Raw genomic sequence first — 18,226 nt, 5'->3', positions numbered from 1 at the left:
ATGGACGATCCGATGAACCCTATACACTTAGGTTGACTTGATGCCTCCCCTCAATACCTGAACTGCCAATCCACTTCTATTTTAACGCGTCATTCCCCTTTTATATTTTTCAAACTTGAGCGTCCTGGGGGACTCCGTTGGTCTTCTGTTCTATCACCTCAACACTAATTTTAATTCATCTTGATGTTTTTACTCACTTGTATATTCGCTTTTAGCGTTTTTATCAACAAAAATAGACAGAAAAGGAAAAAAAAAGTTTTTATTTTTTATTTTTTATTATTGTATTCATATCTTTAATTGTCTTGTTTTATTTGAGATGTTTATATCTTCTAACTACTCATTATGTATTGTAACACATACTGTATTCTCTGTAATTTTGTTGGGGTCTTCAATACTATTGTAATTTGGCTCAGTACAAGGGTGGGCCGTCTGCTTTAAGCACTATAAGGCGGCCCTCCCAGCCAGTGGCGTACGCAGAATTTTTTCAAGGGGAGTGTTCATAATTTTCTGAAACTACTAAAAGAAATTCGAGTCTGTAATAAAGCACCATTATTTCCCTAATTTAGACAGCTAGACAATTTTGACTTTTTATTTAGACAACATTTAGTTAAAGTTTGATTTGATTTTTTAAGTTTAAGAACATAATGTAATATCTTCTAAAAAAGTCCAATGTCATATGGGTGGGAAGTAACACTTTGAGGGCCACTTTCACATTCACTAGATTTTGTTATGCTAGAAACGTTTTCTTCAACGGAAGTATCACATTTCTGTACAACAGAAAAACTTACATTGGTACNTGTTGTTGTTGCTGGCCCACACGGTTAGCGGAGCTAAACCAAGTCCATGACTCCAGAGACTCTGAGTAAGTCTGTAACAAAAAGTGGATCTGAAAAGAGGTCCACTTTAGAGATATTTAGGCATTGAAGTATATGTTCAGGAGTAGCTTGTTGGTCGTTACACTTAGTGCAAACAGGGAAAACTCTTGAACCATTACTGAACAACATAGTTCTTAGGTGACCACTTCGAAATCTTGATATAACCGTCTGATCCCGCCTACTGCACTGAAGGGTCAGGCTGCCACCTGGGCGGTTGCACTGATACCAATGATGAACAGGAGGGGCCACAGGATCACGAAGCCTGTTAAAACGGGAGTGGAGCTCCGAGAAAGTCAGAGATGCCGAAGAATGCAGGGGCAGATCAGTTCCGCTCTTAGCCAAAGAGTCTGCAATCTCATTACCCTCAACATCGACATGAGATGGGATCCATTGCAAGTGTATATTATGGGAGAAAGAAAGGGTCTTCAGCTTGTTTAAAATTGAAACTCCATCGCTGTCACCCACCCCATGCCAATTCGAAAGGTGCTGGATTGCACTCCTACTATCGCTCAAAATCCAGATGTCATTTGATCCAGGAAAAGTAAGCACAGCGCCCAATCCAGCAACCACTATGCCCAGTAACCACTATGCCACAACCACTATTCCACTATGCCCAGCTAAAGTATGCAGGTGAAGGAGCTGAGTCAGACTTCTGCCTTTTGGTGCTCCGATCTTCATTGATCACAGAAGCTGCACTTCTTCCACATCTATGACTTCGGAAATCGAGAGGCATAAAATTAAATAGATTAATATTAAACTTCGTGAAATAAGACTCAAAGTTTAAACATTGCTTAAGGATTTGAATTCTTGATCATGTAGCTGCAGTAGATTTTACGAAAAATTTATAGATTTCCTATTTTAATACTGGTCATTTGAGTTGAAAGATGTGCAAATTTTGACATTTTTAATTTCGTTTTAATGTAGAAATCAAAGTTTTAATAGAAATCAAATTTTTAAAAAATTTAAAAAAAAAAGATTTTGGGTGCTATCTAGCAAGTAAAAGTGAAGTTAACATTAAGGAATTTAAACTTTTGATCTCCCGCTTTTTTTCTCATAGATTTTTTTTCCTCCCATTTTAAGCTTTTGGGGCAATATATGTTAGATTGCAGAAGCTTTTCCATACTTTGGGGCTTCAATTATTGGTTCATTGAAGAAATACGTTTGTTTCAGAGAAAGCTCGTTTGTATTAAATTTTGTAATTGAAATACCATCAGCACAATAGCGTATTTAGGTAAAGTAGCTCGAACCATAAGATTGAAACTACGATACTCAGCAATACAGACTTTAAATAAATTCAAAGCTTTACTTTTCGTTAGCTAGGAAATTAAATATTCAGTAATATTTTTTTAAATGAGGAAAAATTAATTCTGTAAACTGTTCTAGTTTTGGTTTCCAAAAAATGTCTCCAAATTTTGTTTTCGAAAACTTTTATTAAACGCTTACTAAACATTTTAGTAAATATTTATGGAGTTCACGTTTTATACAGAAGGTTTTATAATGAAGAAAATGACGGTAATCTTATTCTAGATATAAGGGTGCCGAGTTTAGAAAATGGGTATAGCTACTTAAGAAAAGGACATGGCATTTCCGTTTTACAAACTTCACTCATGACGATTTTTTTCTTCATAAAAATTAATGCATCAAAATTTGTATTGCGTTGCGCCTTCATTAGCTTGCATCAGTATTTTTTTTAAAAATCTTGGCTTTTTTGAAAAGATTAAGCTCTTCGCGCTCCCGTGCCACATCCTCGGGGCTGGGCAAGGTCGACTCAGCCTTTCATCCTTTCAGTGGGTCGATAAATGAGTACCAAGCATGCTTGGGAACTAAACACTGTGGGTTACGCTTTCGGCTGACCACCTGACCGGAACATCTGCTCCAGTACCCCATGGTCCAAGGTCAAGAAAATTGAGATGGGCACAATAGGCCTTGGCCCTCTATGGGCTGTCGCGCCACTGAGTTTAGTTTTGAAAGTAAACAATTGTCTTCTAGAAGGTTGTCATACGTGCTATAAATTAGAATTCAGAATAAGAAGACATCGCCAGGAGAGTAACATCTGTAATATACCTAACCATCCCAAAGTCAGCAATTTTACCCAGTGATTATGCTTAGTGTTTAAAAAAGTTAGTATGAATTACGTGCTTATTTTTTAAATTTGAGGAACACTGTAGAAGGACTTGAACTGTGTTCCTTTTACTTACATGTGAGCTGTTAATCATAAAAGCTCCGAATAGTTCGTTCACCAAGAGTTGGAACTTAGCTCCGCCTACATCACGTGATATCCGATGATACTATTTCACTACTTTTGGGAGAAGGAAGTGAACAAGGTTGCTATTTGGTGATCATATGACAAAAATATTTATTTCGCTGTCTTTGTGCATTTTTTTAACATTAAATGTTTCATAAATTTGATATTTCTCTTTTTGAGACATTTTGTTGAGAAAACAGCAGTTTTCAAATTTAGAATATATTTAATTAGCTGGAGTAACGAAAGGTATAATAGAATTCACTGTTTGCGTTTGGTTGATACACATTAAATGCTGCCTCGATTTCAAGCACGGAGATGTTTTTCCTCTTATTCCCGCCCCGAAATGAACTCGGGTCTCCGAAGAAGTAGAGCAAAGTGCCATAAACTCCTGGTGAACGAACTCTATCTAAATTTCTGTGCACGAAAAAGAACTCGCACCATCCCTCCTGATCTTTATAGGAAACTCCCTGAATGGGAATGACTCCAGTTATACCCACCAACCATTCACCTTATGACTATGTTTCAGTTTCATAGCCATGGATTTTTTTAAAAAGTAGGGGAAAAGGATTATTTTCAGACCTAAAATTTCGGAAACAAGAGCAGCTGTAACTAGAAGAGATATAAGTCCTATACAAGATCTTCCTCCTTACAAGCCTTCTTGTTTTAAAGCATTCTACCTCTCCAGTTTTTACAGGATTTTTTGCGGGGAATTTCCTCCCTCAAGATTAATTTATTAAATTGTGGGTCGCGACCCCGATAGAGGGTGCAAAAAGTTTTAGAAATTTTAATTAACATAACTTTATCATATTTTTACGAAATATATTTGAATTATATTTATATCAAAGTTAGTGACCTAAAACTGTAATATATTAAAATAAAAGCGAAACAGTCTCATTTATACATGAGGTGGATTTGCGCAATGCTTAGAGTAAACATTTTCGTAAATATTATGGGGTTTCCAAAACAAAAGATTTAAAATACTCTGCTCCAAATAGAACGCATGGTCATAAAAGAATCTAAAAGTGATAAATGAAGTTCGCAAAAGGTGGGATGTGCTAATTCCTTTAAACTGAAATAAACTATTGTATTTAACAATCTACTGTGTGTTAATGTCTTTTGTATTTCGGGTATTAGAAAGTGTTTTAACATTGTCCTAGTTGAACAGTCTCTCTAGTCCGCTGAAGATGACCATTGTGACGTCGCCATCCTTTTACACAGAAGCATTCAGAAAAGGTTATGCTCTTCAGATATTTGTTTCCCAGTAGTTTCAGACTTTGCTTTCTTGTTTTCAAAAATATGTGTCACTTTAGAACTGACTCGCATATTATCAATATAAATTAAAAGAATGTATGAACAGGTAACTCAAACTTATAAGAATATTTTGTTTAATATCATTACTTAATTTTTAATGGCTCTAAACTAAATTTGATAACATTTATAGTAATTTTTCCTAAAAGAACAAAATTAAACTCATTAAGTTCTGTAAAAGCAGTGTGTCGCGATCATTAAACTTTCTAGATTTCTTAATTTTTCTATTTAAATATTTTCTGTATTTAAATTTAATGTTAAACCTTCTGAACACCTGCTTTGTATTTTTAAAGCTGTTTATTTTAAAGCAAACTTTAAAATCGCTAACTTACGTTAGCCATGCAATTTTTAGGGCAAATTTTGGCTGTGAATTCAAACCTTAATTTTTCTTTCAAAGCAATTCTTTTAAATGTTTATCCCGGAAACTGAAATTAAACGAGATTTATTATCGTATAGTTAAACTTTTTAAATTTGAAATTCACCATTTTCTATTCCCTTTTAAACCAAATTTCATAGCTGGCAACAGCTTTCAGTTTAAATTTAGAAAGTAAACGCAAGAAAAACTTTAACTTTCGCTTCGATGAAACATATTTTGATTTATTGATGTCAGTTTTCCCTACATTTCATGGAGCTATTTGGTTCTTTTTTCTTCGTCCTAATAAAACAACGTATTGGCAAAATATAACACTGTTAAATGGATTGTGCACATTGAGGACTTGGGAATTATACTTCCCACTATATTTAATTTCTAATACTATTTTGCCAAGTGAGTTCTGCTGTCATTAGCTGACTACTTAAGAAACAAAACACCAATTCAGGGCGTTGTTTATATATTGTTTGTGGCGGTAAAGGTTAACGTTGCGTTAAGAAGAAAAGTAAGCAAAATGTATTAATCCCAAAAATATTAGTTCAACATAAACTGATAAAATGGCCCTTATAAGCGGTTCAAGTAAAATATGTACTTTAAAGATTTGGAATATGAAGATCAAAAGGGAACATTAAAATTAAGAGTTATTTCGCCTACCCCTTAAGTGATTATGCAATAATCAGGGATATAACCATACTGATTTTGTTGAAATTTGTCGCAGATTCTTAATTTGTTTTCGTATCGCTAAATTATTTTAGAGCGAGTCGTGACTGTATCATTACTTAAAAGCTTCTAGTAAGGGAAGGAGGACGTACATTTTTGTTTTCAAACTGCGTAACTTAGAGTAAAATTTGATACATTGAACTTGTACGTTATGAATTATTAAATCATTATTAAATCATTTATTAAATAATTTTAGTCTTTTATTGAATTCGACATTTAAAATTTTTCTATAGTCCCAAAATTCGCGGAGGGGAAAATAAATGTTGTTCGTTAAATTTAAGTCGTAAGCTACAGTTCTGAATATTTTTCTTTCTTTTGATAAGTGAATTTTTACAAGTAGTTATCGTAAATATTATTTTAAATGAAATTGATATTTATTCCGGATAAAAAAAATTTGCTAGAAAAATAATTTAATCTTATATTATGAGATAAAGTTTCCTTCATTCCGAAATTCCTTAGAACAAGAACCACCATTGCCTACACTTAATAAAAAAGCCATGGCTACAATAGAGTAAAATAGTGTAATTTGTAAAATGTGATTTAAGTTTCAGATATATCTAGCTTTATGATTAATCATAATTTAATTAGATATAGCTATAATTAGATATATTTTAGTTAATATTTATGATTATGTTAGCACTATGACATAGTGGGATTAATAATTAGATTTAATTGTTAAAATATCAATGGGCAAGTTTCAAATAAGTTAATGCTTCATTAAGGAATTTCGCTACTATAACAGTTTCATACTAATTTCTAATCTATTACACCTTAACTAAAACTAACTCTCGAACAAAACTTGACCCAGAAGTTATAAGATTCAATAGCGTAATAAGAATCACTAGCGTAAGTTGCGAGTAAGTGGCACAAAATAAATCTCTTTAGATTGTATATTTCTTTATTCGTTTTGTAATCACAATAGTGATTATAAAACGGAGTTTTTTTCACGGATAAAAGAATTACAAAAATTTATCTCCAGAATATAAAAAGAACTTATCAGTAAAAGGTCAAGTATCTTAACCATTTCGAGAGATCTCTCAGTATTAAATTAACTTGGGGTTCTAAAATAGTGAGTAGGGGAGAGTGGGGTCATTTGTAACAGGGTACGATTGTAACCGAGAAAAAACTTCGAGTGTCGGGTTCTAGATTTGCTTCCTAGGAGGCGCACAAGGTGTATTTAACAAATCTACAAGCACACCCCTGCTGGCAACCATTTTTATGTACTTTTGAAAGAGTTACATCACAAAAGATATTTTCACGCTACGTAAGTACTTTTTTTGGTATTGGAATATTACATTGTAACAAAGTAAATTTGTTTAAACAAATAAAAATTATTAACCGAATATGTAAGTGGACACCTTAATTAACATTTCAAAGAAAAAGATTAGTTTTGTTAATTAACTAGCATTTTTTTTATCAAATGAAGCTGAAATGGCGTCTTGGGGACGATTGTAACAATAAGTAAAGGGACGATTGTAACAGCTGAAAATAAATAATCTTATGTTTACAAACCATTACTTAACTCTTTAAGAACCACCAATAGTTTCCTATATCATTTATATTATGTTGCATGTGCATTATTTTATTTGTCACCTTTCACAGCATAAATTAAAATTTTTAACCCCTTAAAGTTAAAAGTTTAACCCTTTAGGTCTCTGCTCATTATTATTTTTACTCCTAAAATATCACTACTATTTTGATCAATAAAAAAATATATCACAACTATGATAATATGTATAATTAACTATGTTTTAGTTGAATTTATGAACTGTTACAATTGACCCCGTAAGTGGGGACAATTGTAACAAGTGCACGACTGTCAAAAATTGTTAATAACTAATATAATAATATTTAAAATCAGGTATTTAATTTTTTTTCTAGTAGAGGATAGTCTACTTTACTCGTCTGTCTATTAATACTAATAATATATTGGATTTTTTGTTAGTTAAAAATAGTTAGTAAGTAAAAAATGTTACAATTGACCCCACTCTCCCCTATTGGTTCATGTAGGTATGATTTTTAAGACTAAATTGCCTTCGAAATTTCTTCTGGCAGATTTCTAAATATATAAAATTAGACTGCAAATTACTTCATAAATATTAAAAAGGTATTTTTAAATAATTTCTACAGCAATTAAGCACTATTTATTACTGAAATTTGAACTAAACATCTACCCGACAGAATATTATCTGTAAGAAATTGTTCAAATGTGTAACACAGTAGAGCTGAAACAAGACTTCTACGAATTTCAAAATTTTTAATTTTACTTTCCCTAAATGTCAGATTAAAATAGTTAGATTAAAACTATTTAAGTTCCTACAAGTTTTAAAACTGTAAATTTCCATCAAACCAAAATATACATTTTTTATTCAAAACAAATGATCCAGTAATATGAATCTTCGATAGTGAAATGATTCATAGGCTGAGTCTATTTTTATACTTAGTGTATATTTCTTCGGATTCAATGATAGTCAAGCCAATGTTGCGCATTAACTTTTTTGTGGGCATTATATACCGTAAAGTTTTAAACAATGTAATGTAACGGGACTTTTACCATCTGTTTATCGGCAATGAAAATTGCATTGAACAAGATTTTTGTTTCTTTAAACATCCAAAGGGATACAGCATGAGGTTATAAAAGACAAAAAAAATTCCGGTACCTGGACTCAATTTTTAATACTTACAGCGCAGCGTTCGAGGAAAAGTAGTATGACTTAGTTTCTTTCAACTTATTAAAGTAAAAACTGACTGAATATATCTAAAAATATCTTTAAACTTTCTAACTTTGACGGAGGGGGTCTGTAATATTCTAAATAGCTTTTCCACACGAACTTATCGTCTCAATTACTGCCAGAGATCAATCGTTACACGACCGATCCTGACTAGTTCTTTTTTTTTACAAGCTGTATTTTATCTTCTCCCGATTTGGCGGGTAATCATACTTAAAAGTACTGTTCTTGGATTCGTCAAAGTTTAGTTTTTGTAGAATTTCCTCTAAATTTTTTAAACTCTGCGTAAGTTTTATTTCATAACCGACAAACAGCCAACCTAATTCTGGGTTTATGACTGTCCATGTTAAACTCCGTAGTCTTGTAATTTTAAACCCAACCCAGCGAAGGGAACTCTTGGATTAAGCATTAAGACAAACTATCTTTCGTGAGGAAGTTTTGATGGGACTAATCCGCATTTGCGTCACATGGAGAGGAAAAATTTCTACGGTTAGCTAGATGGCAAGGGAATTCTAACCCACGATCAGTTTACAACTGAAGGTATTTTACGCCATAACTGTGGTCGGTTAAGTTAATTTGTTTTGTTTTTTTTTTCTTTTTGACAAATATTCAGTTTTGAGCTTAGTTTAAAAAAACCAAAAAGATTCTTCAGATGTCATGGTGACCGGGCTTTGACGATTCCTGGTTACCGCCAGATTTCTTAAATTTGTATTATAGTACTGAGATTCTTAGATTCGGAACTAGTATATGCGTTACTAGAACAATGAAATACTCGTAAACCTGCGCAACTAGTCCAATCGCAGCTAAGCGTTTAGCCTCTTTTCACTCTTTTATGCCGGCAACATAGTTTTTTAACCACTTACGTTCGAATCATCTTGCGAGAAGAGATTAACTGGAAACAGCTTATGAAATATGGGAAGCGTTGCTCAAACAGCAGAAAAAAAGCGTACACTCATGGATCGAAAGTTTTGACACTCCTGGGGGAATGTGGGACACGAAGGGGAGTGGTAGACGGCCGTTCTGCTTTCTCTTTGTGTTTCCTCACTCTTTCAGCCGTTTCGGGACTCTTCGGTTCATTCGTGCAAGCTTCTGCTGTGGAACAGTGCCCTCATATTGTGTAGAGTGTGTCCGGTAATTCTCAGTACTTGCAATACCTTCGCATTAGTGCAGATTTAGAAGAGCTGTTATTATTTATAGCTATATTGGAATCGTTGGCCTGCTTAAAAAATAAAAAAACGAGAAGTTAAACTACTAACTTTACAGAAAGTGAGCTTGTCTATTTGGTTTTAAACCATATCGAATTCAAGGACTTTCATTTTTCATATCGCAAATGCGGGTTAGCTTCAAAGTATGAATTACTACTAAAGAAAAAGATNTCCCTAAAACTACTTTCTCTCGATTTCATAGCTTTTCGAAATATTTAAGAGCTAGTTTAAAGTAATTCTATTTTTCAGAAATTGAAAAGTGACTTAGATTCTGTTAAAATTTCGTTTCAAAGAAAAAGATTCCCTCTTAATAAATCGACCATACCGTTACGATGACTGGATTTTCGGGAACTAGTTTCTCAAAAACTGCACTAGTGTACTTAAGGCTAGTTATTAATGTCCGTTCGGAATAAATTTTAATCCGTGAAGAATCCGATGCGGGTGTTTATTTCATTAATCTTTGTGAAATATATGAAATATTAATCCAATTAGGCTTTAAAATATTAAAGCAAAACGGGAATTGAATTAAAACTACCTAAAGTTGTTTACTTTTCTAGTAAGTGTATATTAAACCATATTACCGGCAAATTTAGGGCCGTTATAGAACAAAACCCTTAAAACAGCCAAAGGGGCCGATGCCAACCAACCGTTTCATAGATCCTATTATTCAGCTTAGACGAGGTGGGACAGTTAGGTCATATCAAAGTCCATTTGGACAATCATTAACCAAATCTTGATACATCCGAATTAAAAATCTTGTGGGGAGAGATTCTGACAGAGATATTAAACTTAATGCAAATAAAATTTTTGAAAATTTATAAAGCCATCAAGATCTCAATCAAATATTGTATTTAAATCTAAATACATAATATTTTGATACTGCTATACAGATGTCAATTTGATAGAAATTTAAGGAACAGTACTATAACTTGCGTATAAGAGCGTGTAAGGTAATTAAATTCTGTACAAAACTAATCTCCCTATTTTAAATTTCAATAACTTTAATAATAACTAATCCCCGTTAAATTTTGATATCTTTAAAATAACATGTTATATATTTAAGCGTTTATAGATAATTGTGCATAAAATTCTAATCAATTGAGGAAGAAACCTGCTTAGATGATCGTTCGATAATCGACCTGCTTAGATGATAGGTAAATTATATTTTTTCACTTAATTATACTTCAATTGTACCTTAATCTGTATTTTAATATCATATATTCTAAATATTTAAACTTAAATTAACCTTATAATTTTTAAAAGGTAATATACTTTAAAAATGCGTAAGTTGTTTAATGGAGGAAAAATTAAAGCGAAACTTAATATAATTTCTTTAAATGCTTTTAAACAGAAATTCAAAAACTCTTACGATGAAATCCTAATTTTTAAATTAGAAAAAAATATTGAACATTGCGGAGAACTTTAACTTATACATTTCAATTAGAGTTATAATACATTTAATTTAGAAAGAAACTGTTCCTTAAAAAATGTAATTTTGCATAAGGTTGCAGGAAAATGATCATAACTAAAATTTATGAAATACATTAAAGCTTATATATTATCGACCTTTACGAAAATAGATTCTACACAATAAAGTTAAAATGTGCAGATTACTTTGAAATAAACAGTTTTAAAATAAGCAGTTGCAGTTCAGAGTAAATTTGGTTATTTAAACTGAAAGAATTTTACGATTTTTTTTAAAACTACCTAAATTTCAGTATCAATATTTTAGATTTTCAATGTTTCTGCAATACACTGAAATTTGCTGAAGTCTATGCGATACGAGGGCATCTATCTGCAATAGAAGCTCGCAAGTATGAACCGGAAGTTTTGTCATTGCTGGGAGAATGCGAGGCAAGATTAGGAAGTGGTAGACGGCAGTTCTTTTTCCTATTTCGCACTCTTTCAGCAGTTTCAGAACTTTTTGATTCATGCATGGAAGCTTCTGTAGTAGAGCAGCATATCCTCGCACTGTGCAGAAAGCTTCTGTTAAATTTCAGTGCCACTAGTAACTAGTAGTTTTAAATGAAATCTATTATACTTTACCGAAAGATGTTACTTAAACTTTATAATCTTTGGTTTTTATTTCAAAAATTTAACTTACTTTAAAACAAAATTAAATAGCAAATTACTTGAAAAATAGTGAAAAATTTTATTCAGTGTTAAAGCGTTTAAAGTGCTTTGGATTTAACAATTTACTCATACATAAAGAGTCGTTTTAAGGAACAGTAATATTTATAACATATATATTTATAAAATTCTATTAATATATGTAAAAATTATACTTTCTTTAAAATCTGCCTAGAATTATCGAATTATTGTAACTTTTAAAATTTTTCTGTAACCTGTAAAATTGTTTAGAAGCTATTCAGTGGATTCGTTTATTGTGAAAATTCTAAATTATATTCATTTACTCAAACTTTGTTTCCATACTTATATGTATCATTTTACTGAATTGTCAATTTTGAAATAAATTATGCATACATCCGCTATTGTAAAAGAACCCAGATGCAAAAACTTCAAACTGCTGCCTAAAAGAAAGCTTTTTGCAAAGCATGTAAACAGATTTTTGACTGAATAATTAAAGCAATAAAATTTTAAATAATATTCATAAGGCTGTAGAACTAACATATGTCTACTGCTGTAGTTACCGAGATTTGCACCTGGACATTTGAAAATGAAATAAATTGTTATAGAAATTTTTCGGAACATATGTTGTAACAGTGCGAATTTATTAAATAAAATTTAAACTATCTCATGTACAAATGCATTGTTTTGTTAAATGTCAAACAGCTCCTGTAAATATATCTTGAATAAATTTGTAATTTTGAATTGAAATTTCTGTGTATTGCTTAATATAACTTAATAAGCAGATTTCGAATTTTTTTTTGGGGGGGGGGACTGTCAAATATTACGTAAGCGTGTTCTTGGAAATTTTGAACTCTTCCCTTTTGTCAGCAAATGAATTTTACTTCTACTTACACAAAGTCTTAAACCTTGGTTTTTTTTAAAAAACTTAGAGCTGAAATATTTTAGTAAAAAATCCGTTTAAAATCTAACCCATTAACAGAAGTGTTCAAGTCTTATCAAATTTCTAGTCTAATATTCTTTAGGAATATTTTGTTTACCCTCAGTGGTTAAATCTCTTGACCTCAAGCACCTAGAAATTTTGCCCAATTTTTAATTTCTGAAATCTTTAAATTTGAAATAAAAATGAAATTTTTTTCTTCTGTTTTTAAAGAAAAGTTTTAAAAATGTGTTTTTAATCTGTTGTGCAAGCGTTGTTCATACTCCTCACCCTTGTCTGCATAAATAATCTCAAACCCCTATCCCATTTTGCTTTTGTTATATTTGAACGACCCCCTTACGCATTCGAATAGTAAAGAAATTCGACAATTAAATTACTCTTTATATGCAACCTTCCAGAAAGCATAAAACTAATTTTGTATTAATTGTTCATTCTTTACAGCACATGCTAAAAGACTTCGTTTGGCGTGTCATGCTTTTTGGATTTTTTGCAATAAATTCTGCATTTAGTTTACAACTGATGCTTACTTTAATACATTTGAGTATTGTACGTTATCCAAAATATGGAAATATTGACAAATGTGAAAATAAGAAATTAGTTAAATTGAAACATTTATGTTCATTGATATTATTACAATATTTCGTAATACACAAGTGCATCAAAAAGGAGTATCATTTATAATAAATATACGGATATCCGTAATATTATAGTGACGTATCCGTAATGGTATAATTAATTATCTATATTATATAAAACGCTAATACGTACGTATGTATGTATGTATCAATAAAACCGATGATATTTCTTTTCTCGTGCTGGCAACAGTTTTCATTTTTAATTGATTGGATTCGGCACGCAAGAGCACGTAGTGAGCAACCAGATAACAATAACCAGAGTGAGCATTATCAGGTTGTTCAATTCAGATTCATGCACTAAAAACATGACAATATTTAATTTAAACTCAATTAGGAATTAATTAATTAATTGAAGTGAGAATGCTTTAAAAGGCCGCTGTTGAATTGATATTTTTCTACTGGGAGCTACCTAAACGTCTAAAAAACGTTTAAGTGTTTGTATTGAATGCATTGAATTTTTTTATATTTCGCGTTTATTTATGCATTGAATTTTCACGCTTTAAAATGCAGAATATTAGTGAAGCAATATTTGATAATTTATTTTGCTAATATGTTTCTTATTTAGCTAATGTTTTGATTTTTTCACCATGTACAATCTAAATAGCTAATATACTTTTTTAAAAGCCAATAAGAACATTGGTAGAATTCTTCTACATAAGTACAATACTATGTCTTTGATGATAAAATACTATGTCTTTGATGATAATATATTATGTCTTTGTGCTAGAACATTGTGTTCATTGGCGAGCGAGCGCAGCGAGCCATGGTTCACGGCGTGAACCACATAGGATTGCACAGCAATTCTCGGGGGTTGGCGAGCGTTAGCGAGCAGGGGGCGGAGCCTCCTAGTGTCACTATAATTATCTAAAATTTTCAACATCTCAATCTTTATAGATTATTTAAATCTCTAATATTATACACAGTGATAATTATTGAATACGATATTGTGAGTTTTGAATAATCTTATTAGTGGTAACTAATGTAAAATACAAAAGTGAAAATAATATGAAATAGTAAAATTGCAAAAAAATGTCCCCAAATTTTTACTATACCCTACTTTACTTACTATACCCTACTTTACTTACTATACCCTACTTTACTTACTATACCCTACTTTACTACTTTTAACCCTACTTTACTACTTTTAACCCTACTTTACTACTTTTAACCCTACTTCACTATTTAACAGAGATTATATTTTCGTCTCATATAGTACGATTTATTCCTCTCTGCATAATAGGTACAAGGTTAATTTCGTGGGTGATCAAAAAGAAAACTTATTATAGAAATATTTTTAAATTGTTTACAACAGTTCGTTACAACAGTCGTTCTTTAATAATTCATAAGCCTGTGAGTTTTTCATTAATAATTCAGTCGTTCATTAATAATTCATAAGCTTTTTAACTAAGTAAAAATGCACAAATAAAAATATTTTTAGAATTGGTTTTAGGAAAATGAGAAGCTATAGAGGCTATCAAAATTAAACATAAATGAAGAAGCTTCAAATGATTCGACAATGGAAGATCTAACATTGTTTTTGATACTATACCTACCCTCCCTACAATGCGGTGGCTTGAGTTGCCGGTAAAAAAAAATTAGCACTAAAACAATGTAAAAATTAAAAGCCACAAAAGTGATTAACTCAAAAAGTTACACGCAGAGTTAAATGAAACTGACGCGAAGCATAATGCATATATTTAAGTAGTATAGTACAGTGCCCCCCCCCCCCCNATAGTATAGTGCTCCCCCACTCTTAATAACTTTTGATCTCAATGATCGGATTTCCATGTTCTAAAACTCAATCTTAATGGCGCGAAGGGGTAACTTCAAATATGCCAATTATTAAATGTAGACGATATTTTAAGTTACGAAATCAGGCACAAAAACATACTTTCTCCGAATAAACATACCCTTTTTTTCAAGGAATCTGGATTTCTTACCTCCAAAATATAGGGGTTGCCGCAAGCTGGGAAATAGGAAATATGGTCCCAATTGTTTGGTCAGGTGAGCGCTCCAAAGCTCGGACTCCTTATCGTTGATTTTACTTTTTGCATATTTCTAATGTTGATTTTACTCATTGCGTATATCTCAAACTTTTTAAGAGAATTGGAAAAGTTTTACACTCAATTAAAGAATTCTTTTATCCAAAAATAATTCCTTTAAAAAATAACTTTTAGTAAATATTTATTTTTTTTTATGAAAGGTCTAAAAAAATTTCGAATTTCAAGGTATTTTTTTGCGTCATTTTAAGGAATTTAATTTTAAATGAAAGAATACAAAACTTGAAAGAAATCAATCGAATAGTTCCTGAGAAAACGAATTTCACAAAAGTCAGATACTTAAAATTAAATTAAATGTTTAACCAAGATTCCATACAAAGCATGATTTTTAATAATTATTTATTTTAAATATTGTCTAATTTAACTTTGATTGATGAAAAAGTTTGGTATTATATGGTGACATAATCTAAAAATTTGATGGAAATACCTCACAGTTTTTAAAAAATACTTGAATTTTGAATTATCAAAAGCTATTTGTTTGTTTTTGTAAATATGTTCAAAAAATAAATAAATAGGTGAATGGAAAATAAGTACATAAAATAAAAAGTCATTCCCAATCAAATATGTTTTTTTTGCATATATTTCTCTAAGAATTGAATATGTTACGAATTTTGCTCTCTCGACGAATCTGCAAAACAAAATAAAAATTGATTTTATATGTTTTCCTTTGAATAAGACATTTTAAATCATTAATGTGAAAAGTAACTACTGACAAATAAATAAGTTATAGTTATAGATAATTCTACTTTATCAATATTTTTCAATGACTAAAATAAGAACAAAAATTGTCTCGTAAGCTTTTTATCATTTGTTAAAGTGTATCTAAGTGATTTTAAATATTCTGTGAAGCAGCAGATGTTTCAGTTTAAATTTTAATCAGCTTTAAAAGTTTTAAAATATCAAGTTTGTCAGTTATACTCAGTTTTCTTCATCAAGGTGTTGAGAATGTGGAAAGTGTTTTTGTTGCTGTCTGTTTTGCTCCCGTTTGCAAATTGCAGTTGCAAAGGTTGCAGTGGTTATACTCAAGTGGATGCATCTGACAACGCTGTCATAGAAGCTGCTGTTCAAGCAACAAAAACATTTTCCGGACAGCATTTTTCGAAATTTCATTTGAAGGTACTCGCCATACTCGATGGAAACCAATCAGTGTGCTTGGATGAACCATTATGTGGGGTAAGATGTATTTTCAGCTTAGTTTTTTTAGATTAAGATTGATTTGAAATGAAAAAGTGGGGAGAATGTACCATTATTGAAACTGTTTATTTTAATGATATGGTTATATTGTTGTCGGGCTAACTATAATTTTTATAAGATTATGTATTTTATAACATTATAAATTTTATATTACATTTTTCAAACATTTCTCCCGAATAATTTAATCGAAATTTTCGGACAATTTTAAGGATCAGGGTCTAAATTCACCTCTTTCAACCACTCGTTAAAGTTCGGAGCGTTAGCTTAAACAGTTATGGAGAAAGAGAGACAAACACTTAAGGAAAGCTCTTCATTTTCTTATTATAGATTATATATTATCAATTGATACTGAAGTTGACTAAAGATCAGCATCTAAAAATATGCGTTTAGATCAGCATCTTCAACAGCATCTAAAAATATGCGTCGCCACTAAATCAATTTTTTTTAATTAAATCTTTTTTTTTGATCCACTACTTTTAAAATTCTTAAAATATGGGTAAATGCATCGTTTTGCAGAACTATTTGCTTACACGTTTTAAATCTATTGGAGTTGTTATAGGTATAGAAAAGTTTTGTAGATTTCTCAGATTCAGGTTAATTTTACTTAAAAATCCTTCTACGAAGTCGAGATTTTCCTTATAAACTCTAAAGTTAGCTCTTTTGCGACAGGTTGAAAATTATAAAGACCCAAAGTGCAATAAATTACCAGCAACAGAGATGAAATAAATTAAATGTTTAAAAAAATCATATAACCCACAGTGTTCAAAACTTTCCATAAATGAAACATTTCCATGCACTTGAATAATCATCAATGGTGATAAAATAAATAATATTTAAAAAAATAATTTAATCCATGGCTTCTAAAAATTTTAGAAAATTGGTAACTGCTCCGTTCTAGAACCGTTTGCTTACATGCCAAAAAAACATTGACTTCCGTGAAAATTTTCAAATGTTGGTTAGTTATATTCAAAAAAAGTTTCACGAAGGTAAGGTTTTTCTGTAAATTTTAGAGTTAGTTTCTTGAATTTAAAATTGCAAGGGCAACAATAAGTCAAAAATTGATTATCATTATTAAAAGCGACGTTAAAATGAATGATAGTGGTGAAAAAAAACCTTTGAATCAAGTGTTTAAAATCAATTTTTAAGACTCTTATTGAGAGTTTTCTACCTATATTTTATCTTTTCTTTCAACAATGTCAATTATTTTAAAGTTTGGTTCACAAATTTATACAGTTATTACCATTGATTTCATTGATTTTTTCTCTTTCGTAAGAAAACCGCATCCTATCAATTAGAAGTGTCTCTTGGATTGACGAACTGCTTAAAGACGGAGATGAGTTACGAAACAGCTCAAGATTGTGATTCGTCTGACTCATCAGTAAGTACAGCCTCTCTTAAAAGAGTATTTAATGAAATTTTCGCAACTATTTAGAATTTGGGTACATTATAAAAAAGAAGCAAATAAAGAAAATATAAGCAAGCAAAATGGATTTTTAGAATATCTTGAAAAAAATTTTATAACTTCAAAAGAACTTTTAAATATCAAAAAATATAAAAATGTCAAATGATTTGTTTTTAAAAACTTATTAAACTAAGAAAAAATGTTCTGACACGCTGTAATAAATTACTTATTCATATTCAGAAGTAAAAAATTCTTAATAAAAACATGCCTAATTTTGTTCCAAAAATTATCAGCATAACTTTTTTTTTGGTACACAGTGATACATAATATTTCAGCTCAACTGTGATGCATTATTATATGATGAGATACAAAACTAAGAATTATTAAATATCTCCCACTAGTATTTAGAAAATATGTCTTCTTATTTATATAATTTATTTTATATATATATATAT

At 30.8% G+C, this 18,226-nt stretch overlaps 2 protein-coding genes across 4 annotated transcripts in view; one reads left to right on the top strand and one right to left on the bottom strand.

Annotated features, from left to right (window-relative positions):
- LOC107440852 (adenosine receptor A3-like) overlaps positions 1-18,226 on the bottom strand; it is a 273,931-nt gene that overhangs the window by 46,009 nt on the left and 209,696 nt on the right. The window lies entirely within an intron of this gene.
- LOC107440880 (uncharacterized) overlaps positions 16,079-18,226 on the top strand; it is a 3,437-nt gene continuing 1,289 nt past the window's right edge. The window contains exons 1-2 of one of the 2 annotated variants that reach the window (XM_071179148.1): positions 16,079-16,348; positions 17,643-17,747. In XM_071179148.1, the coding sequence (XP_071035249.1) occupies positions 16,121-16,348; positions 17,643-17,747 (333 nt within the window). In that variant the 5' untranslated portion in view covers positions 16,079-16,120. The remainder of the gene's footprint in view (positions 16,349-17,642; positions 17,748-18,226) is intronic. The other variant, XM_016053949.3, reaches the window with a different exon arrangement.

This window comes from Parasteatoda tepidariorum, chromosome 3 (assembly GCF_043381705.1).
Source record: "Parasteatoda tepidariorum isolate YZ-2023 chromosome 3, CAS_Ptep_4.0, whole genome shotgun sequence".
Lineage (NCBI taxonomy): Eukaryota > Metazoa > Arthropoda > Arachnida > Araneae > Theridiidae > Parasteatoda > Parasteatoda tepidariorum.
Note: the sequence above shows the minus strand (reverse complement) of the source record. Positions and strands in the feature narration are given on the sequence as shown.